The sequence below is a fragment of the Lepisma saccharinum genome, chromosome 6 (assembly GCF_977018435.1).
Source record: "Lepisma saccharinum chromosome 6, izLepSacc3.1, whole genome shotgun sequence".
NCBI classification, from domain to species: Eukaryota; Metazoa; Arthropoda; class Insecta; order Zygentoma; family Lepismatidae; genus Lepisma; species Lepisma saccharinum.
Window position 1 is genome coordinate 55,432,313 of NC_139234.1, and position 25,574 is coordinate 55,457,886.

Consider the following 25,574-nt stretch of genomic DNA (forward strand, 5'->3'; position numbering starts at 1 on the left):
CTCTCCAGATTGTGAAAAATGCTGACGAAATAGGTGACAAGACAAACACACACATGAATTAAGCAGGATTCGAATCTAGGACTCCTTGAGTCATGCACTGGAAACAAGTCAGCAAGGGTGATGATTTTGACATAAAATATTCTAGTTTGGTGCTCTACGTATATAAGTATTTTTCAAGTATTAGATACACAAACTTGCACAGTGCTACATTACTAGTAGTGATTTTCATTGCAACAAGTCCAATTCAATCACCTTAAAAAATATTTATATTTTCCACCATTTGGTTTTCATAATTTTTCACTGTAGTGAAGCAGAATGATGAATGAGGCAATAATAAAACACAATTTTTCATTTTCAAGAAAATATAATGACTATTTACAAAGAGATCAACATTTCTTATATAAAAAAAGACAGAAAAAAGTATTTGTTTATGGATGAGTGGAAGGCATTACATTGGCACATAGCTTAATGACATGATTTTTAAAAATCAAGTGCAAAAACCCTCCATGAGTTTTATTTACAGAAATAATGTTACTCTCTACAATTGATGTACATTCTCCCTAAACTTAATAGTTAAATTCATAAAGCAAGCTCAATTAGCATTCTTCACACACACAAAAAAAGACCTTCAGCATCAAATTATTTCTTTGCAGCTTCACGTATAACATATTTATACAGGAATATTCATAAATATATCCTTATTTTTCCTTATAAAAATTACACTGTCAAAGGCATGTACTGATACTCAAATATCATGTTCAATGGGAAAAGTCTGGTTGCAAATTTGCTTCACCCTGAAGGCACTGTGCGAAAGTGGTCTGTCTCTTTTTCTTCAGAAAACTGAAGGTTTTGATTTCTTCATTTTGATAGCATTACAACTTCAGTAAAATTATGATCTACATGATATGTACCTGGTAAGATTGTGTTTTTCCTTGTGTATATATATAGTTTACTTGTTTATTACATTTGAACCAATAATTATTCACGAATTTGTTTTTGGCATTTCAAGGAAAATGTTTAATTGCTCCTTTTGATTCATATACTGAATAAATCTATTAATTTAACAGAATAATTTAAAAAAGGAACCAACAGTATTCCAATAAGATTTCACAACTACAACAACTGAAAGACAGACAGACACTAAACATATAGAGTTTTTGTGTACAACTGCAAATTGTAAGCACATGTGTTAAAATAATTTAAACCTAAAAATGTAAATTTTACTAATGTTTTCACTCTCCTGATGTTAGGTTTTGAAATTAATGAAATGAGTGAAAGCAGCTTACAATGTAATGGGAACATAGGCAAAAAATGCATAAAAAATAGAAAGTGGTATGAAATTTTTGATCCTGCAATTGGATTACAACCGAACAAGTTTAAATTTCAAGAAATGTGAAAATCACAAAGTGACTGTAATTACCGAGCAAAATAATTATTTATTTTACAACCAAGTACTATAATCTAGAATAATGAAAAATTGATGATAAAAAGTTTATGTATTAAAAATGGAAATATCTGTGCTACAGATATGCTCTTCAGTGCTCAAATATATTTAGCTACTCATGCTCAGTGTGTGCTGTCTGTGATCCAACAAGAACTGAACAAAACCAACACAAAATTTTATGATTTGTATTGAGACAAGTACATGCCTTCAAAAAAGAGCTTATGATTATAGTGTGAATTGGAGGCCTGCCTCATTTATAATTCTAAAGTAAAATGATTGCAAAAATAACCAATTAAACCTTTCTTACTTTAAATTTGAATGTATGTTCTTATTTATACACTGATTAGTATAATTTTATGGATAATTTTACGATCATTAATTCATTTTTTTTTTTTTAAATATCAGAATTCATTTCTATCATGCAAATTCAGCACCACATCATGTGCAGAAATGATCCGCAATAACTTTTTTGTAATAAGAGCTGCGAAACTTACAAGACATTTTGCACATGTATCTATCTTTAAAAAAGCAGGTAAAAATAAGACACCTTTTAAACACTCACTCACATGCTATCCATGGCACTTTTAATGGCCCTTATGTATTTCGTAATGCATCATCATGCACAGTTATTCACTTCATTTGCACATGACACATGCACAATTCTCTGTATTGTCCCGGTTCTTTGCAAGTTAAGATGCTTGCAGAACTATGAGCTTTAAATAACTGCCAGAGTCCTGACTACGTGGAGATTCGCACACAATGCACACCACCAGATATCACTTCCTCACTACCTGTTGCAGGCATTCACACATCACAGACTGACAATTACTACTAGGAACATTGTTGCCCCTTCTGAGCTGGTTCGTTAATATTGCTTGACAGGAAAACACATTTTTAAGCTCTGCAGTCTTCTTTTTGACAGTTTATCCAAGATTTTTATGTTAGAAAAACCTTACAATAAACAATCTTTATTAGTTAAAACTGCTGGCTTTCGCTAGGAGGTTGCTGTCCTGTGTTCTAATGAAGGTCTGAGGGTTAGGCAGCCTTCGACCCAAAAGTTGGGTCTCTCCAGCATACTTTGCCACAATGAAAGTTCTTTTCCTGTTGCATCCATCCAATCAACGGACTTGCCATAGTGTTTTCCTAAAATAAAAACAAATTCATATTTAATACTAAAATCTAACTGTTCCTGAAGTACATAAGTAATAACCTTGAAGAGTTTCACACTTTTAGATGGCAGACTGGAACATCCTAGATCTAAAGTAGGAATTGTAGCTTTCCTGGCATCATCAGAGCAATGTATGCACTCAAAACGTTGGAAGCTATCTCCGATTTAACCTGGCTGGTGAATTGTTCAAATACTAGATCTACTCACTATCTATAAATGATGGAAAGTCAAAAAAGAAGATTTCCTATTGAATTCCCATCCACAGGACATAGCAAGATTATTTACCTGCTATTTAAAGTTAAGAACCATACCACAAGGTGCCAGCAGCATGCAGTGCTTGATTTGCCGTTTAACAATGGCTACCGTTTTGTGCTATTACACAAAAGAAGAGTTTAGTCAGATGTTAGATTTTAGTTAGTAAAAGGGTTCAAGTCAGATGACAGGTTTCTCACTCATTTTGGCAAAACAAAGTCTCAAAACATTTCCAGGTAATTTTAAAATAAATTTCCAGACCAATTTGGGTACTCTAACATATGAATAACCACATTCTAAGCGTTAAACTGCACTTGCTATTCAAGAAAATGAAGTGTAATCAACATTGCTACCACGTGGCAGATCCGGGTTTGAATCCCGGGGCAGGTGATCTGGACCAGGAAATTTTCAAGTCATTTCCGTTTCTGTGCAGCTCTGAGGCCCACCCAGCCTTGCATCAATGGGTACCTAGGGGCAACCCTGGGGGTAAAGGTAACCAGGCATGATGCTGATCACATCATCCCAACTATAGCTGAGATCAACAATATGTGGAGCTCAACCTCCACATCACCCCATATGCCTTCATGCTACCAAAAAGCAGAGCATGGAGATTTTCCATAAAAATTATAATAAAATAGTAGAATTTTGCACTAAATTATATTATATTTATGTATATATATCTGATCGGTAATTTTACTGATACACTGATTTGCCGATACTGATACAGTACCGATTAATTTGTCCCATTCCTAGTATGTATATTGTATATATCATGTACCTGCTTCTACTTCAGTTCAACCAAGTATAGTTAAATGAAGTAAGAATCAATCTTACAATCTGGTTCCTTCAAGTTGAATTATTAGCCCAAGCAATCTCTATTACTGAACATTTTGTTAAAGAGACATGCAATATAATAACAAAAAGGATATTCAAGAGAATAAAGGAGAATATTACCTACATGAAGTTTCATGTTTCCACGTTGCACAATTGGATAGTTTCTTTCAGATTAATTTTGAAGGCTCACTAAGGGTGGATTGGTGAGAATTGTGCAACATGAAACTTCATGTAGTTAATACACTTAAAACTGCATTTACCACATCCATCATGAATAAAGGAGAGGTTCCCTCAAAAAAGAGATAATTGAATGCTGGACCAATATACTAAAGCACACCAAGCATTATAATACATTAGAACAATAAGAACAAATTAAATCCAACACACTCTCATTAACAAGCAGAAACTGAGACAAGAAACAATAAGAATGCTTTACAACTACATCATGTGAAGACTGAAACATGCCACACATACACCAAGGTAAGGTAAGGTAAGAAAAAAAATGGACAAAGATTCAACTTGTGACACCTTATTCCAGGGGGGGGGGTCACTGTTTAATATGAAGAGCTCGGGTGTAAAACATGGTAAGTGACAAAATAAAGGTCTCGAGATATTGAAAGATGATGTTTCAAAAAAATCTGATTTACAAATTAAAATAAATTTCTAAATGATTACAGCAAATATGATTCACTTGTATGTTAACTATCATACAAACGTGATATTTCATCCGAATTACTTTTTTCGGTGGTTCTACATGCGATTTGTTTGAGGGTTGTTCAAGGAATTGTTGTAGTTGCCATGCTTTACATGCAACGATATTATCAAAATGAGTGATCACATACCGCTTTATTCAAGCTAACTTGTGATGTCAGTTCAATAATAATATTTAGACATTAGATTTTTTATAGCAACCATAACAATTTGTGCCTTTAATAATAATAATTTTATTCAATAAACAATAACCTGAGCTACTTGTTATAACAAGTTCTTGCTTGCCTATGTCTATGACTGAAATAAACACCATTAGAAAAGTAAATTTCATCGTTTTATTACGTTAGTATTTAAAAAAGTAAGTTCTGAATGCTTGTGATTAAAAATAACTTCCTTATATCTATATGGAGATCAATATAAAATGTTTATATATGAGCGGCTTTTCAGCTTCACATATCTATATCACACACACAGAGGCTCTATTTATTACCTCAGCATGCCAAGCAGAATGCGATTCACAAGCCTCTCTTGATACAAAGCTGTGTTACGTAGACTATCCAAATTGCATACAATGGCAATATTAGATTTTTGTGAATCAATAAGCAATTTATACATAAAATAGGGATGGCCTCTTTTTTCGAAAAAAAATCTGAAAACAAGAAAGATAATTATTTTTGAAAAACAAGAAAGCAAAGAAGGAAACTTTTTTCGATAAATGAAAAACAATATTTTTTTTTATAGAAAAACAGAAAATCGAAAAATTTCATTTTCGGAATTCGAAAAACAATTTTTTCGAAAAGGCCATTTAAATCTCTCTCAAGATAACAATTAGCGGTCCCCGTGTCAGAGTGGTTAGGAAATCGTGCTACGATGCCAGGGGTCCCGGGTTCGAATCCCAGCCTGGGCATGGATGTTTTTGAGTGCTTATTCATCAATTTCATCATATCGTCACTCATCTCCATCTTTGCAAATAAGCCAAAAGTGACACAAGATGCGAAGTAAAATAAAGGAAATCAATGAAGACACAATTATGACCTTGTAACTTTCTGTTGTATTTTCCTTTAACTTGACATGTTTGTAAAGAATGATTTCAAATGTACACAGGGCTTAAGTTTTTAATAGTTTTCACTGATATTTAGCTCATATGGATTCAAATAGATATAATTTCGAACCAAGAAGAAGACATATTTGCAATATAAACAATAAAATAATTTGCTTTCATCAAAGTCACACATATCATAAATACGAAAGTTAATTAAATTACAAATATGTTTTTAGGTCCACCATAAAAATATTATAACTTTTAAAATGCCCATTACAGATTTATGAAATAAATATTTTATAAAAAACTAAACTGTTCCAAATAATTGATATGATTCAGATCAAATTACATATTCCTTAAGTGTAATACATTTTTGATGTTCCTTGTAAGGCATGGTATTTTAAAGCAGCCTTAAATGCACATACCCAATTAAAAATCAAACGAATTTCTATGTGACTACAGTTATTTATACCTAGTAGAAGAAAAGTATGTGCTTCTCTAATAGATCCTAGTTCACATCCAGGCACGAGAGTAAAATTTAATTCGAAACTGCCATTATGAGCACTGCTGCATGTAAACAATGGTATCTACAGTAGATAACACGTTTTTCATGAAATAGAATGTACGTGGCCATGCACAGTTTTAGTCGCACTTTTGATTGGCAACCTCTTCATTCCCCTCATTCTTAATCGGTGGCACATATTCCGGGTCATTATGGGAATCATATACACTTTCTAACTTGTTCTCATTTTTGCTGTTGCCTCAATATTCGCGAACTTTCCGAGACACGCTTCAATTCAGTAACAACCGTTTCGCCGCCATCTTTGCTACTTACCATACTTTATAAAACAAGTGGTAGATACCATAACTTTCAACACATCTAGTTCTGTCATTTGTTGATGAAACGAAACACTTCGAGTACGATTCGACTCCATTTACGATGGACTATACGATGCACATTGTAACTCCAAAATGACCAAAATGTCACTTACCATGTTTAATATCCGAGCCCTTCATATTATAAAAATAACAATATTTCTTATTACAAATTGTGATGTTTCACAAATTTCTTGTCCATATCATCAGACCCATCAGGGTTGATAGAAGATAAAACTTTGATTAAAACATAAGATTTGGCATCTGTGACATTATCAGCCATCATGTAACACAACTCATCATATTGTGTCTTCTATCAACTCTATTGTAAAGTTTGTGAAACCTCATCACTTGAAATAACATGAAATGGGCTGTTTGACATGTAAAACAGTGAACAAAATTTAAATTTATCTCCAAATTTTATTTTGGGGGTTTGGAGTGGGGTAATCCCAGATTTAAACTGTAAAAATGTTTCTGTATCAATATGACTCTAATAACATTTTTAAAATACTTGACATATTATTGTTAAATTCTTCTCACCTGACCCTAAATTAAACCTTAAACCTCCAAGGAATTCATTGCTTCCCAGCCTGTCATGGTCCCACACAGTCAGCTCCAAGCCACGCTCGGACAACTCTTGAAGGCTCACATCATCATACACAAACGTGTAATTCCACACAGGGTGGCAAGTCTTCCGGGACACTGAAGTCTTCTGTTTGGAGCTTCTTCCTTTATCTGGCAGTAGATAGCTACAAAGACATTTCAAACATGTTACTACAATCAAACAAAGATTAGAATGAAGCAGAATATGATAATTAACATTAACACTTTTCAGGATGTAATGTAAGGTCCCATGTTAGACACCAGGAAGTAAATGTTGTTATGTCATTCTGAAGAAGATGAGTATCGTCTGAAGTGGAGATTTCTCTGAAAATTTTACAGTCATCTGCGAAAAGAAGGTAATTGCTAGAGGGAGCTGTGAGATGGTCAGCAAGGTTATCCATGAATAATATGAATAAGAGAGGTCCTAGAACACTACCCTGTGGAACTCCAGAGGACAGGAAAAAAGTTAGATACGGTTCCTGGAAGAACGACACGTTGTTGGCGATCGCTAAGGCAATCTGTGAGAAGGGTTAGAAATTTGCCATGAATGTTGATTCTATTGCATAATTTGTGAATCAAAAGACGGTGACTAACAGTATCAAAGGCTTTGGCCAGATGAAAGTATATTACATCTAATTGTGAATTATTTTAAATACATTTCATAGCATGTGAGAGAAAAACCAATAGGTTTGTAAGACAAGAGCTACCAGGAATAAAACCATGTTGGTTTGAGCTTAAGTAACGAGAAACAAATTTATACAGTCTGTCTTTGATATCATTAGTTTTGCAAATATTATACCTACTACATTTAATTAAGTACTAAAATCAATAAATTATTTCATGTTCACATAACCACATCACTCAGTAGGAACATTAATGATCATGATGTAATATAAATAGTTTTCAGAAAACTGTTAACAGCATTCAGTACGTGTCTTGTACATTCAATCTAGCTTGGACTTGATGCAAAAAAATTTAAATTCATGAAAGTTTGTACATCTTCTCATATTTAATGAGAATTGTGCTAATAGCAATTAACCCAGAACTAATGATAAGCTGCCGCAGTACTACCAATATCCACAGGGGCGACTCAAGATAAAATGTTTACCTTGGCAAGGTAGATTTTTGGCCACATCCCTACTTTCCACCTTCCTCCAATAAAAAATAAAAAAATGTGATCATATTATATGCGGTATTTGCAGTTTTTACGATGGGAAAAATTGCCTTATTTTTTAAAATACTTTTAACTTTAATGTTAGGGAACACATTTATTGTAGGTATGTGTTTATTTAGTCCTCCTCGTGGAAGTACGGTCTAAGATGCAGTGCTTTGGGCTCCCGACTGTGGGACACAGCATGGGTTCGAGTCTGCCTGGGTTCTTGGCCTGTGTATAGGGCCGGTGGTAAACCTCCATCATGAGGAAATTGGGGGCTACGAGTGAGTAGCATAACCTGGGCTCGGAAATCTCCTACAATGGCTGTGGGTTTGACGTGCTGACCACACGTTACCCCATTACCGGTTGAAGATCTCCACACCTCTAGGTAGGATTGTGGGGAAGAGACTGGCAGTCGGGAGATCGGCCTAGGTCCTTCAAGGGCTGTTGAGCCATGGGTTATTATAAAAAAGGTAAAGGTAAAGTGCTCCCCTGTGCTTAGCACCATGCCATGAAGGCATATAGGGGGTGTGGGGGTAACGCCCCACACTTTCTTGATCCGGTCGTGAGTGGGGGTGATGTGATCAGCATCACCCACCTGACCGCCTTTACCCCCCAGGGTTTCCCCCAGGTACCCATGTTATTCGACGCTGGGTGGGCGCCGGGGCCGCTTCCATGGTTAGAAAAGTTCCCGGATTTGAACCGGCCGGGGATCGAACCCGGGACCTTTAGCATGGTAGTCAGACGCGTTACCGACTTGAGCCACCGTGGCCACTACAATGGCTGTGGGTTTGACGTGCTGACCACACGTTACCCCATTACCGGTTGAAGATCTCCACACCTCTAGGTAGGATTGTGGGGAAGAGATGTTGGACCCTTCCAGTTTGCTTCTTTTTTAAAAGATAAGAATTACTTACTGCATTTATTTAATGCCTACATAATGACATCAAAATAACAATAGTCTCTTAGCTTAAATTGCTACATGATTTTGCAATATACATAGGCTATTATGTTATGCAGTAAGTAATTCTTGTCAACAATAAATGCAACTGTTTTTAAAACAAATAGCCACACATCTGGTAGAGGCACACAGTGGTTCAAATCCCACTTTAAACTGTAGGTTCAATCTCGGTTAGCCTTTCTGTGCATAAAGTGGACTTAAAAATAAAAACAAACAAATATATGTAATCAGAAATAAGGTTTATGCACTAATCACGGGGGACGTCCCCATTTGGTGCCCTCCCAAGGATGGCACCGGAGGGAGTCGCCTGGCCCTTAAGCTGCCCTTAATATCCAGTACCTACACAGGCATATGAATACAAAGATGGTCAGTTTTTACAGAAACTCACCTTTTACAGAAAGGATCAGAGGTTCCGTTTGCCTTCACAGCAGTCAGGTTCTTGGCCTCCTTCACAAGAACATGCAGAGCTCCTTTGGATCGCTTCCCCTTCTTCTGCACACTCATGTCAGGAGGCACAAATTTTAGGCCTATTATGATGTCACCTTTGTAACTAAGAAGGTCATCAAAAGGCTCAGTCTGCACAAAAGAAAGACATCATTTAATCGTTTAACAATGCATGTTAAAACCAGGTCCTAACTTCACATTTTGATATGTGCCAATACCTTTAGTGATTCCTACTGGAAATTTAATATTTCAGCAATATCATATCAGTAATAATAATAGAACAGAAGAAATATTAATCAGTGTTTAAAAGTAATGAACTACTAGTTACACAGTTACAAGTAACATAGTTACTTTTTGTATGTTTTAACAGTAATGAACAAAATAATAGTTTGTCAAAAATTAGAAATAAAATTTTAAACTTCAAGCAAATGGTTTGTATTATAGTACATTTGTTTTCAACTATGAAGGTCTGCTTTGAATTTTCTTACTTCTATATTTTGATAATTATACATATGAAGTACAATATAATGTAATGAAAATTATTGTTAATTCAGATGATCATCACTAAAGAAAAACAACCGACACATAATCTGAATAAAGCAACTGTAACCAAGTTTCTTTTTCAGCAAATCAACTGTGATTTGTAACCAGGAACCGAAATGGACTGGAGCAGTCCGGAATAGCATTCTGGTTCATGAATATCTGGAACCCTCCCATTCTGTCCATTCTGTCTCAGAAATGACAATGGACCCTTCCAGTTTGCTTCTTTTTTAAAAGATATTTCACTACAGTTTCCTTTCCAATGTGAACTAAATTGTTAATACACTTTAATAATACATATTATAGCATTTCCCCTGTTCATGGAAGTGTGTGCCTTGAGGAGGCTTATCAGAGTATGATGGAGGATATACCGGGTGCTCCATTTATAATGATAGTATGGAATATCCCATGCAGAATGCATCCAATCGAAAAATTGCACAGAAAAAGTTTGATACTATTGAGGGGGTAAGTCAATGCCGCAAAAATTTCGTCACCACCACCCACCCCTTAGGCAGGTGGGGTAAATGTGAAATTTCAATTGGAACACCCCCATTCTTTTTACATATTTGGATTCCGTGTTGAAAAAGAAGTATTTTTTGTTCGAAAAATTTTGTGAAAAAATTGCAACCTTCGAACATTTATAAACATTTGGTAGTTTCAGTTTCATTTTGTTCCCTTTATGTGATAACAGTTTTGGTTTCCGTTGAGAACATTGCAAAAATGAATTTTATTCAAAAAATGTGTGCAAAGAATTCGGCAAAAGAAAATTGTTTGCAATTTATGTTTTTGTGTCACAATAAATAATATTAATTTGTTCCAACTCCTTGGTTTCAAGGAAGAATTTCATATGAACAACAAAATTAAATATGTTACTACAAATTAGTTATCATTTGAGGTATCATTAAATGGACAAAAGTACACAGAGTTTTTGTTAAATATTCTGCCAGGGTTGTTAGAAGAATTGCCACTGCACCAGCGCTGCAACATGTGGTATCAACATGATGGTTGTCCAGCTCACTACTCCATTCAGGCTTGAGCCATGTTGGACACAAAGTTTCCTGGTCGATGGATAGGATGGGAGAGGACCCGTTTCTTGGCCAGCTCGTTCACCCAATCTCACGTCGCCTGATTTCTGCCTTTGGGGACTACTTAAAGAAAAGTGCTACCATAAAGTTCCAACAATGCCAAGAAAACATGCGGCAACGAATTATTGATGCTTGTGCCTCTATCACTCCTGACGTTTTGGGACGAACAGTGTGGAGCTTCAGACACCGTGTTTGAAATGCATTGAAGAGAACGGTCATCATTTTGAACATTTGCTCCTTTAAACATTTATTTGTGTAAGTAATAAGTAATTTGTAGTAACATACTTAATTTTACTGTTCATATGAAATTGTTCCTTGAATCCAGAGTTGGAACAAATTAATATTATTTATTGTTACACAAAAACATAAGTTGCAAACAATTTATTTTGCTGAATTCTTTGCACACATTTTTTTGAATAAAATTAGTTTTTGCAATGTTCTCAACGGAAACCAAAACTGATTACATAAAGGGAACAAAATGAAACTGAAAGTACCAAATGTTTATAAATGTTCGAAGGTTGCAATTTTTTCACAAAATTTTTCGAACAAAAAATACTTCTTTTTCAACACGGAATCCAAATATGTAAAAAGAATGGGGGTGTTCCATTTGAAATTTCACATTTACCCCCCGCCCTAAGGGGTGGGTGGTGGCGACGAAATTTTTGCGGCATTGACTTACCCCCTCAATAGTATCAAACTTCTTTTCTGTGCAATTTCCGATTGGATGCATTCTGCATGGGATATTCCACACTATCATTATAAATGGACCACCCGGTATAAGATTAATTCTTTTTTTCTTTTTTCCACTTTTGGGTGATCTGATTACCATTCATATTTTCCACCTGTTAAAATTTCAAAAAGAAGAAAATTCCAAAAGCCTCGTGTCCAATGAACGTATTTTGCATTATTTGATGTTTGTGTAAATCTTTTAATATTAACGATTATGATATTAATTTTAATACAGCGTATCATTTCACTACTTGTTAATCTCATTCCTGTAATAATCAGATACAATAAAGGCAACACAATGTTAACAAAAGTAAAGCATTGCATTTTTGTGAAAATTTCCATTTTGAGCCTGATTGTAACTCAAGTTACTTTGAAAAGTAAATTGCCAAAGATTGATATTTATCAATCTTCTATTACCGGAAAGCAGCTGATCATTAAATATTGGTGTTCTAATATTTTGTGTAGCTCACATAAGAAATGATAATTTGATTGGTCGTAAATTAACTGCTCTGAAAAGTTATGAGTAACAAAAAATTATATTTACAAAGTGCTGTGTTTCTAGTAAGCAAGAGGTTAACATTGGACTCTTGCTACTTCAGTCATTCCTTGCAGAGATGGGTGCCAGATTAATCAGAGGGCATAAAACACTTTCGTTTACTGTACTGTACTGTATTGCATTGTATTGTATTAAAAATAAATAAGAGACAAAACATATGATATTTAACTTATAAAACACCATCATTAGTATCACATTATCTCATTTACTCATGCTCGTGCAGTCACTTCAAAACACAATTGATACCAGTATGGTAACCTTACAAACAGAGAGAGATTAGAAAGACTTTACTGTATTTTTCTGAAATGTCATACATACACGTTGATTTTTCAAGATGAATAGTCCTTGCTAATAAAAATACTGAAATTCAGCTTACTGTTGTAGCACAACAAATAGATAATTCATTATGGCAATGATTCAAAATTATGTTAAACAGTATATGGACCCATTTTCACATTGCAGCAGGATATGTCCAAATAAAAATTGAACTCACCCTTTCTTGTAGAGGATACCACTTGGGTGTAGGGTCATCAAATACTTTATTCTCAAGTGCCATCATTACTTCCCCCAAGAAATCATTGCGGCCAAACATGTCACTGTGCCACACCGTGAGCCACAAAGTTCTTGTCTCCAAACCATGAAGAGTAATATGGAACTAAAATTATAAACACATGTTACATATACAATTTATTTATTTACAAAAAACAAAAAAAACTATCATTCATTAAAAGTTAATTATTTCCTAGCATACTCAGCCCCCTCTATTCAGTCACTGAGTATTCTATCCCTGCTTCATTTAGAACTGAACAACTCCGAATTACCCACAAAATAATTATGGACTTCAAGTAAATTATTCCTTTGGTTCAGTTCACTGTTAATGAGGACGTGATACACAAATGGATTTTAAATTTTCACAACATATGGTAGAGAAAATAATGGAGAAAATATTAATCAACAAACATCAAAACATACCTTTAGAGTTTCTTCAAATACTGGGTTCAATGTGTGCTTCTTCACTTTAGTTTTTCTCTTACCACTTTTTGACTTATCCGGCAACAGGTACACTTTAACATACCTGAAAAATAAAATAATAATTGTGTAAAAAAACATATATGCCAGTTCCAATAAAGTAAGTACATCATTTCACACATGGACATTTCTTTTTTAAGTATGGCTCGAATAGTTACTGGAAACTTGCTTGCATTTCTATTTATCATTTAAACATTTCCAGTTAATACTAGTGCACAGTCAATAATTGAAATTTAAATCAATTGAAAATTTAATAACAAATTGTTATTTAATAACAAATTGTCAATCAGCCGGGTTGGTGACCAAGCCCATTAAGACATCAACTTTCAAAGTTCCACGGTTCGCATCCTGACCTGAGCATGGGTCTTCCTTTGGAGTCCCTTCATCAATTTCATATAAAAATCCTCATTGTAGTAATTAGCCAAAATTGTCAGAATTGCAAGATAAAATGACAAAAATAGAAATACAAGAAATTGCAGATTGTAAGTCTCAAATTTAGCTGAAGAATCCTACTAAAATACAACTGATTTTTATGGAAATTCTCTGCCAGAAAATATATGAACTCCAGGGTCCCTCGTGATGTAACTGGTGACACTGCTTCCATGTCAGGATTTCAAATGTTGTGGTGGATCTATAGGAAATAACAACTTAACAGAGTCCATGTGCTATACAGAGTGTATTTCATCAAAACTAGAGCCTGGAGGTAACACCAACTTTTTTAATACAGAATGGTCACCAGAAAATTACTTTTATTAGGGACTTATTGAAAAACATGCTGAAATTCCTACAACTTAATGCCTGAATAAATCAACCTTGTCCCATGTATTGCTCCTCAATTTACCATTACCCAATGTGCCTGCCAAAAAGGAATACACACTATAGAGATTTGACTGTATCTTAATGCAACTGGATGTAAAAGAATACACACACAGACTTTTGGACCCTGAATATCTGATTTACTATCAGAAATCTAACTAGGTTGTAACAATGATACTTTCTAAAGATTGGTTCGACTCCTTCACCCACCCACCCCAGTAAAAATACAATACTGAGACACAAGTATTTTATGTTTAGTCATCATGAGGGAATACCAACACAACCCTCAAAGAAAGAAAAGTATTATACATAAATGAATATTCAGTGAAAACTTACGGATCAGAACGATTTCGTTTACTGTCTACTGGGGCGAGATCCTTGCATTGCTTTATGTGGATTTCTAATGAGCTTTGTTTGTAGTTGTACTGCAAGCCAAATTCCACCTCTCCTCTCACAGCAACAGTTCCATAACGACCCTCTCCAGCTCCAGAATAAACACTAGCCATGGAATCACTACGAGGCTGTAAAACAAGAAAATACTTGTTGAAGCATCATCAAAACACATTCAAACACAAACACACACACACACACACACACACACACACACACACCCTCCTGTCTTATTGGCTTCATAAAACTTATTTAGTAAAATAGTCAGTATTCTCTAAGTTAAGAGAGATTTATTTCATCTTACTTTCCATGGTAAAGTTGAGTCTTTGAAGCCTCTTCTAACAGAAGCTACATGGAGATATACAACCACAAGGATATATATCAGTCCACAAGGAAATAATGCTACAACTATAATCATCTTATTGATGAGATATCAACATTTGCAGCAATGGATGCTTGATGCTATAATTTGATATCATGAGATACATACAAATTCAAAGTTTTGATGTAAATACCAGTGGCGGTATTTATCTGGTTTACCTTGCCGGAAAATTTGAAGTTGTCAGATTTCTGTTTTACTTGCATCACTGCATTGATGTTTTATTTCTATTATATCTAATTGATATATAATACATATGTACAATGAATAAGAATTGTTGCAGTATAAACCAGGTAAAATTTTCAGACTACACCACTGGTAAATGCATACATACTTCTAAAAATTAGCAACTTCTACCCATAATCCGATACCATCAGTTGAATTCTATTGTGTATTTTATCTATTTACTTTTAAATTTACATGCAAATCGGACAATATTCAATACATAATGGCATTACTGTGCACACACATACATATATACATTCCTGTACTGTATAAAATGTGTATCATTAAAAATATATACACTTGAAAGTGGTTTTCAATACTTAAATGTGACATTCTCCAAGCCTCTCAAACAAAAATTATAAAATTAAACACACTACCCTGCCTACTGCCATCAAGTTGAATTTAAATTAACTTTTCTTCCTCCAATTACTGCTGGAATACATTACTCAATCGCAAAACGTGTTGAGAATATTATGTACTGTGAAGTTTGTGTTTTATCAGTACTGTTAAACAATAGCAGGAATTTATGCGAATTCAATATATCTACATCTAGAAATACATAGTTCTATAGCAATCCAACTTTAAAAATGCATCATAACATATTTTGCATCGGTATATACATTATGTTATGTTCACCACAGGTGTGTAAATTAGCTGATATCTGGCTATTATAATGAACTTACTGAACTACTTACACCAAGCGATGATGAGAAGCTGGGACGATGATGGTGAATTGCTACAAGTCTATCTACTTCTTCCTCTTGTCCACCACCTCCTGACCAATCTGAATTAGGAACACTTGTTACGCTGCCACATCCACTTCTGTTGTGAGCGATCACAGGGGAAGGGGTGGAGCTTTTTGCAGGGCTGACAGATGGTGCTGGTGCAGCCGTGGTAGATGCTTCTGTGAGGAAGCTGACTTCATCTGAAAATAGAAGGAAGCATTGATTTAATGTACATGGATAAATTAGATAAATTATATATAAAGATTTTTACAGTACTACAGATTAATATGTCAATGCTTTTTCGTTATCACATTTCAGTACTTGAAGTAAGGGGTGATGCAGAAGGTGGTATTTACACAGTTAGCAAAATTCCCGGAACCCCAGTTGTCTCATTGTCATCATGTTAAACCATTGGAGCATCCACTAGTTAACATTTTCCACTTGAAGTGCTGTATATGATGGGCATATTATCTTATGTACAACATATGTTGTGAGAACAACAATGTACATTGTTGTTCTCACAGATCGGAAAATCAAAGTGGGTAGGTGTGGGGGGTGCCAGACATATTTTTCTTCTATCCTTGTTTCATCCAAAGATGAAAATACTGCAATATTAATATTGAAAGTGGATTTATGGAAGAGTGGGCATTTCAAATGGGAAGGAAAAGCTCTCACCGTCTGTCACCCTTAAAACTGGCAAAGTTTCCAGACTGCAACGCAGATTGCACTTCACTTAGGCATTAACTGAATAATTCAAATTTGAATGATAGTATCCATATCAAAAAGCATGCAAAAAAAGACATTCATCATTCCTTATGGGTAAAATGTGAAACTAATTTATAACAACGATAATTATCTTATTATAATAAGACAAAATTATTTTTTCTGGATTGAATGAGTAAAGAAATACAACCATCTGTGCCTCATGCAGGATTTGAAATGAAGCTCTATGACTTCACAGTCCACTACATTAACTACTGGATTACGGATATCACTTTCATCTGCTTCACAAGCCAAGGGTGCATTTCTTTTACCTTCTTTATCATTCTCCACAGAATCTTCTACATGGAAGGTAGGTACCTCTTGAAATGTACACTCCTTGTTTTCTGGTTCTGCTCTACAGCATGACGAACAAAAGCGGAATAATGCAGAGAACCCTGTAGGTGGTTTTGCCACACTTCCAGTCACTGCTCCTCCAGCAAAAGTGGAATAGTTTGATCCGTTGTTTCTTTGCAACATGCTTCCAGGCCTTACTTCTGCTTCTTGTTCCATAAATTTGCAAAACAGTCACAAAACCAAGTTACTATGCGAAAACAATCGCTTCTGCAAGTTATAAAGTTGTGGACTAGGTTCAATTATGATGCTGAACCACCAACAGCTCAAGCTGAGGCACATCTATACACACTGTGATGTAACAGCAGCACTGAACATCAATCGGCAAACCAACAGGAAGCATATCAGAGTCTGGTGCATGTTATCTCAGGAAATGGCATCCCCATTAACTCACATCCTGCTCCTGAATTAGCCCACTTTCCTTGAACACTACATTCAAATCTAACTGCACAGTAAAAGGATATCGAAGAGTATCTACAAATTGTTTTCCAACATTTTAGGTACAGAGAGGCTTGACATTCACATCAAACCAATTTTTCATCTTATTACTAACACTATACGACGCACGCTTTTAGAAGCGATATAGGGAGGGGCCACGTAGAGGGTGTGCGTGGCAATGAGCCAATGGCAGGAGTGCAACGTTGTACAGTTAGGAGACTGCGGCGCGGAAGTTAAAAGCCGTGTTCTGTATTTTTCTTGCGCGCAAGGTGTTTTCATAAAACTCGCCACTTTAAGGTTCATCATAAGATGGGGAAAGACATTTTGAACCTGACTGTCCAAGTCCCATGAATTTCCGTCGCCTACAGACGGAGTTATCGTTCCTTGAAGAAACAAGGGAAACGTCACCTTTCATTTCCTTCAGCCTTTTTTTTCTTTCATTGCCACCGTGTTGACGCAGCTGAGTTGTTGTGTCTAAGGAAAACTGTGGGTGTTAAATTCGTCTCGATATAAACAATGACGCTTCATTGTTCTCGAACATTGAAAGTCTGGGTCAGTTTGAGTTCAGCGTTTTCGTAGCAAGGCTGATGTAAAATTATTCGCTTATCGTTCACTCGTGCGCCACAAAGAACAGTTTGTGGAAAGATTAAATACAGCCCTTTCGTACAATAATGTGTGTTCCGTGTGTTCTTTTTAAGTAATGTCACTCTCGAAACCTAGCACCAGTAGTACAGGCACCAAGGGTGCAAAATCTAATCATTAACGTCCAGGAGAGTGACTCGGAAATGAGTGAAATGAGTGACACGGAGACCGAGGAAGACGACGAGAGCTTCTTTCAGGTATGGGTTTCTCGTATATGCTACAGTGATATGATATAATAATCCTGTGTAGAAATATTCACTACAGTAAACCCTCGTTAACACAAACTCGCTTAAGACGGACACTCGGTTAACATGAACAAAATGTTGGTCCCGGCAGGGATGTATTATATCTTATAGAAAGTTTTATCGGTTAACGCGAATTTCGGTTACCACGAATTACGAACTGTTTTTCAGTCCGTTGTGTCATTAGATCTCATTTAACACGAACTTTCAAAGTTTTTCATATTTTTTTTTTTTTGTTGTTCCTCTGTCGTTCCTCTGCTAGGTATGTAAGAAATCGCTCAACAATCTCTATCATCTTGCCAACAATCAACTTATACAGTATTGTAACCAACAGATTAAGATCACAATGTGTTCAAAGGTGTTTTTCTATTCTTTAAAACATAGCCAGTACTAGTAACATAAATATTAAAACTTGGGTGCAATTGCTCGACAATCGCCATCACCGCGTCAACAATGAGCTTATACGTATTTAACCAACAAATTCAGTTGTGTGTTCCGATGTGTTTTTCTATTCTTTAAAACGTAGAAGACTGAAACCCCAAGTAGGAGTGTGCTTGATACAATAAAAACTATCACCGCATCCTGGGAATCTGTGTCATCACAACACATACAGAACTGTTTTTCACCAGAAAATGATCTGTGAGTACTTTTTTTAAAAAATAATTAATGTAGTAGTGTTTTCTATGGTGACATACAAAATAAATATTGTAAATGGTTAATGTGTAGAAAGAACTGTATTGCAACAATAAAATTTGAGTCTCCGGTTAGCACGATTTTTTTTAACACGAACTCTTGATTTTTCGGTCCCTTGGGATTCGTGTTAACGAGGGTATACTGTATATTATTTCACTGTACTCATATATACTGTACATGCATTATCAAAATAATGGATACATCGCGAATCTTCTGTCCTTCCCTTGCGCTAGCAGTTAGTTTGGCAACGGCGCAGTAGCACTGGCCGGGTATTGGCCGAACTCATGTTCCTTCTAAAAGCGTACGCCGTATAGGCAGGAGCACACACTTCCAGTTTACATATCTATTTCACCATTTATTTTTAGTTCTTAATTTTGATTATGTGGCCTTGTTAATCTCATGCAATTTCCGGCTTCTTTCCTGTACGCCTTTTCAAAATTAACCAACCAGGCACGGATGCACAAAATTAGACGGATGTTTTGGATGATAAGATGCTAACAAGGAGTTCCCCCTTTTTAGGTAAAGATAAGTTCCCCACACATTCACTATCTCGGCTATTTTGGGGGGTGACGTGATGAGCAACATGCTCCTGTCATCTTTACCTGCAATTTATTACAGGCTGAGTGAACACCAGAGCCGTTTTATACAGGGTCAAGGTTGGAATTTCCGACCATAGATCATTCACCCCTAGAATCGAACCCAGGTCTCCTCTGTGGCAGTCAGACGCAGTAAGGACGCCACAGGGGGGGGTGCCCCCAGTCAGACACTTCGCCCCCCCAACTGAAGTTAATGAAATATCGAATAATAAGAGAGTTCATTTCTAAGAGTATGACGATTTTCACTATTTCTAAATGGTGTATTCTGCATGATGTCACTTTTCCTGCTTATAATACCAACTTGACTAACAAATATTAATTTGTTTTACTATATATATATATATATATATATATATATGTGTGTGTGTGTGTGTGTGTGTGTGTGTGTATGTGTGTGTGTGTTTTAACTTTCGTTCAAGATTCGAGCCCCGACCTGGCCGTAGGCCATTTCTCATTCATTTATGTCCTGTAATCGTTGCGATTAACCTAAGTTTTAACCAGTTTTAAGAACTGGAAAAAAGCGTTGAATGTGGATGGTTTTAAAACATCACGAACATTCTGAGGAGCACAAAACATCATCTGTAGTACGGGCAAATTATTCTAATCGTGGGTCGTTAGTGACAACGCTATTTAGTAAAATACATTCAAAGGTGATTCAAGATTTGGTTGGTTGGTTGATTTGGGGGTTTTAGTCCACTTTATGAACATTAAGGCTAATCGGGACTGGACCTACAGTTTAAAGTGCCTCCACCGGGTATCGAACGTGGGAACAAAAATGATCCTAGAAAGCCGACACTACATGTCAGTTGTTGTGGATGCCTCGCGGTTTCTTACTATTCGGGGACTTGATTTTCAAAATGATGAGTCTGAGGCAAACCTTACCAAAGGGAATTTCTTCGATACTCTTGAAGTTAATTTCAAAATAAGGGGATGTATTGATCTTAAACCTTAAAATGCAAATTACACTCAAAATTATATTAAAAACAAATTAATCTGCGTACTGTCCACATTTCTTCTCAGCAAAATAAGCCAGGAAGTGGATGAGGTGAAAGTATTCGCAGAGATGTCAGATGAAACAAAATAAATTGCGCGATAGGAACAAGAAATATATTTGTATCGCGGGCAGGTAAAAGTACGCTTTTTAGGATTTGCCACTCTTCAATCATTAGAAGCAGGTTCACTTTTTCTCATACATATCAAAATCGAAGAACTTCTTCCCCAAGAACTCCATACGTGCATGTAATTGTGTAGCACAAACATACGTTGAAGTGGTAGAGTGAGAGGTGCACCAGGGTCAGAATATTTCTTGAATTATGAGATAACTGTAACCCTTTTGAGATTTTTATTCCCCTGAAAGCTGAAACGCAGATTTGCCCAAAACTCTTCAGCGTTACGAAGATGGAACGAAAGTACTCCACTTCATGGATTTAGATTTCTTCGAAGTCTTAGGAAAGTATAAATTGGCATTTCACAAGGTTCACACTCTAGTTGTATTCTCTCCAATGAAGCATGTGAAAGAACCTATTCGTGTTTGAATCTTTGAAATGCTTTGATCGAAACAGGATGCCGGATGCCAGCTGCCTCATTTGGCTGTCCTTGCTATTGAGAAGAAATGTCAAGTCCTGGACGTACCGAAGGTGAGCAATGTGTTCTCCAAAGCACATACAGCAGAATTCTCCTACAGGAGAATTGCACTTCACTAAGTGATTTTCGTTTCTTAAATACTTAAGATTAGTTTCTTCCAACGTTATGTTTATTTTGCAAGAAAATTAAACTCTTCGAAAAAAAATTTCGTCATTAATATTATTACCTATCTTATAACTTTAATATTTATCAGTAGTTTCATCTCAAGAAAGACGATGAATTATAAAATTATAAATGTCTTTCAATGCTGAAATAGGCCATTAGAAACAACGCAACTTGTGGCAGTTCCCACGAATAGAAAAAAGAATTAATGCCTTTATTAAAGCGAATCATATGGAGATAAACTCGTAATCAATAATTTATTTAGGCAGTAAACGTCCACACTGAATAAAGGACAATCACAAACACCATAATGAATATAGCTAATAATAATAAATATTATTATAAATGTATGTATATATTATATTTATATATAGTGTTTTAGGATGTTTCAAAGTGACTGCCCCCGACAATATTTGTCGGCCCCCTTCCGCCCCCAGTCACTTTTCCCTGGCGACGTCACTGGTCAGACGCCCGATCGATTGGACTACCGAGGCTTTCCCCTCTCTAGAACTACACCTTACATTATTGGCTTCCAAAAATTTTTCTGTCATTGAATGTACTCGATGTTCACGAAAAGTCACCTCACCCTTATTCCAACCGGCCCTTCATTTATCCCTAAACTACTGACGATTCTGCAGCCACGCAGAAGTATTGACAATCGTGCCCTGGGGAGAGGGGAAGGTTAAACCAGTTTTTGGTCCATCTTAAAAATAATGTCGAATGCACGAAATTATGGTAAATTATGGCACTGACAGGCAAAAAGAAGCCTGTTACTCCAAACAAAATTCATGGGCACGCCACTAGGCGTTGATGTTACTAGTACTATTCAAATGACCAGGAGAAATGTACACCCATTCAGCCCGCACAGAATTCAATTGGCTAGGTGACTGTAACATCGAAATCTAAAGCCGCGTTTACACCGAATGTTACCAACAAATGTTATTAGCATTTGTTACCATGACGGTTAACAACAAATGTTGGCTGCATGACCTCCGTCAGCTGCAAGATGTCGAGTGTGGAGGAAGTTGTACTCGCTGCGGCAGCATGTGTCATTTTGGCGCAACAGAGAAGACCAATATGATTCTGGGTGAGACCACTCACTGCGGACAACAGCTAATTATAGCGGAGGTAACCTGTTGGTTTTTGTGTTTAATTGGGGACAAGTTTGGTCCCAAAGGACAGGCTTCCCGCGGAACAATTCAAAGTTCAGCACTTGATCCTTTGACCACTTCATCTCACTCAAAATATTTTCCATGATAAGTAAATTACAAAACAAAACAAACCTTCCGCACTCGCTGGCTGGCTGTCACTGGCGTGATGGTGGCGGGAGGGGAAGCGGGGAAAATGTTGCTAACATCGAAAAGGCTTGGTATTGGTAACAAATGTTGCTAACATTCTTTGATCTTTACCGACTTCTTGTGGATAACAAAATTTCTGTTGCCAACACGGGAAATCTGCTGCTAACATGAGATGTTGATAACAAATTCACAAGCGTTTTTCGAAATATTACCAACATTTGTTGATAACATGTGTTAGCAACCCCGGTGTAAACGCGGCTTAAGAGGCGCAGATTTGTTTCCTACCGATTTGGATTTCAAATTCGTTTGCGGGAAAAATTCAATTACAAATTAAAATGCATGTTGTTCTTCGTTTGGAGTTCATATTGTGATACTTTTGTCCCATGGTGGGATCAGAAAAAATAGAAGGAAGGCGGAGGGGGGTAGACAGTTTCTGGAGAGGGTGGTGGTATGCCCCTCATGCACCATTACTGTCCCTTTCATATCTGTTCCAATTAAGTATTGAGATGTGAAATGTTGCTTCTTTACGTCAAGATAAACGATACGTTGTCAAAACAGATCTTTTAGGGTTACAAGAAGAAAAAAAATTGGTAGGGCACTGAACTTGATCGAAGAAGCGTGACGGACGTGACGACACGCCACCTGGGTGTGGTGCAATTGATGCAGGGAAGAAATACGTGATTGAATGAAGCTATCCTAACAAAAGTCAGGAAAAGATAGCTTCTCGCCGCGTTGCGATGTCATGCTAATATGGTGGCTGGCCTATGCTAACAACCTCGAGGAAGTGTTTATTGTGAAAATACTGTCCAAGCAAAGAGTTTTCGAACGTAACAAAAAGAACTACGTTACGGTCATTATTGCAATTTCTGTGATTCCAATGGCATAAAACACGTTCCGTAAACGACCTTCACAGCTATTGTGGAATTAATTAAAGATACGAAAACAACGAATGTTCTACTCCAATACAAATTAAGTTTGACGTCACGATAATGCAATGGTGGGTCCCGAGACATGTAGTCATACCACGTCTTGTAAAATGACTGGTGCAATCAGTGGCGTACGCAAGGGGGGGGGTTACCGGGTTTAAACCCCCCCCTTGAGCTTTTGAAATATTATGGAAAATGCTGTAGAAAAAAATTAAAAATGGCTAATTTATCACAGTCAAAGATCTGCGACAGTAATAATAATAATCTATAATCGTTTATTTTTATTTTAAGTGTTGAGCACAGTATGAAACCTAATACAGCACTAAGTCAAATACAAAAGTACAAAGTTAATAATAATAATAATAATAATTTGAATTATTATTCCCATGCAGCATGAAGAAAACACAACATTCCAAACACAATCTAATTTTGCAATTTTTTTTGCAAAAAGTCGCGCAGTGACTCTCGCGAGAATTGTGAAAATTCCTTGCTTCGTCGCAGTGTGCCGACCTTATTGCAAACGTTCTTCCCGTTACTAATTTCACATCCCCTTGTGAACACTCAAGTGATGCTGAGTCTACATCCACATCATTAAATAATGTTGAAGAAGTGCTTTGTGAATCACCTAGAAGTGATAAATGTGTTGGAATGTCTATAAACTTACTTTTCAACGAAAACATAGACTCATGTCAGTGGAATTTAGCAACATGTATTCTCGCGCTTCATCATCATCCTGGGCGAGTTCCATAGGTAAAGGTAATGTAAATTCCCCCGTGCATATAGCACCGTGCCATGAAGGCACACTTAGTGGTGTGGTGGGCCCCAAAGATTCTCGATCTGGAACTATTTTGCAGGTGATGTGATCAGCACCATGCTCCGGCAGCCTTCATCCCCCAGGGTTGCTTTCAGGTACCCATTCCTATGAGGCTGGGTGCGGAGACAAGGCTGGATAAATTCCAACCAATTCCGGGAATCGAACCCGGATATCGCACGAAGTTGTCAGACTAGACCAGCGCGGCTCCTTGAATGAGTTTCATATTTCGATTATTTCAATAAATTTAATATATTTGCTTGTTTTTATGGATTTTCTTCACACTTAAAATGTCTCACTTATCATATACAAATAACCGTTGACTAGAAAATTATTTTGTAACAAAGAAACAAAAGAAATGTAATTTTGTTCTATTTCTTTCATAAATAGCAACTGCATTAGTAGTAATTATTAGTAGTAATTAAACTAATTAATTAATTATAAGGATTATTAATTTATTTATTATTATTATTATTAATTAATTAATTAATTAAAGTATAATAAAACAATGGTAATGTGAATTTGTAGAAAGTTTACGAAATAACACCCCCCTTGATGAAATTCTGCGTACGCTACTGGGTGCAATAATACAGTAGTCGTTTCTCCTCATTGAACTATTCTTTTTCTTTCTCTCTTTCGTACCACTTACTCTAAAGGATAATTGGTTTCATATTTTCAAAATGCTAAAAATGAGATTTTTATGTGAGAGGTGGCAGAACAAACTTCATCACTAACTTTCAAAGCTTTTTCTTCAACGAAGTGTGAAAAAATTAAGAGCAATAGCCTTCTGCATATTCACTACTCTCCAAAAGATATAATGAAAAAAAATAATTGTTACAAAATTATTTATATTTATTAATTAATTATGCATGGCCCTCAAAGTGAAATGTTTAATTCTTCATTATTTACCGAAACCAATACTCAGCACGTGCTTTTTTTTATAACTGGGTTTTATGGATGTCGTTTTCAGGGAAGTGTGAACTTAAATTTGTCAAGTCAACTCTTGTGAAATGTTTTTGGAAGATTTACAGAAAATTTCGGGGGCGTGTGGATAACACTGAACTGGGCAAATTGGTCAGTTTTTACTAGGCTAGGAAAGTAATAAAA

At 36.0% G+C, this 25,574-nt stretch overlaps 1 protein-coding gene across 5 annotated transcripts in view; it reads right to left on the bottom strand.

Moving 5' to 3' along the window:
* Positions 1-344: 344 nt before the first annotated feature.
* The window catches only part of LOC145988779 (uncharacterized), a 361,818-nt gene continuing 336,588 nt past the window's right edge, over positions 345-25,574 (bottom strand). For all 5 annotated transcript variants that reach the window (XM_083123957.1, XM_083123960.1, XM_083123958.1 and 2 more), the window contains 7 exons: positions 15,933-16,162; positions 14,580-14,764; positions 13,371-13,473; positions 12,892-13,053; positions 9,433-9,620; positions 6,868-7,076; positions 345-2,587 (listed from right to left, as the gene is read on the bottom strand). In XM_083123957.1, the coding sequence (XP_082980083.1) occupies positions 2,439-2,587; positions 6,868-7,076; positions 9,433-9,620; positions 12,892-13,053; positions 13,371-13,473; positions 14,580-14,764; positions 15,933-16,162 (1,226 nt within the window). In that variant the 3' untranslated portion in view covers positions 345-2,438. The remainder of the gene's footprint in view (positions 2,588-6,867; positions 7,077-9,432; positions 9,621-12,891; positions 13,054-13,370; positions 13,474-14,579; positions 14,765-15,932; positions 16,163-25,574) is intronic.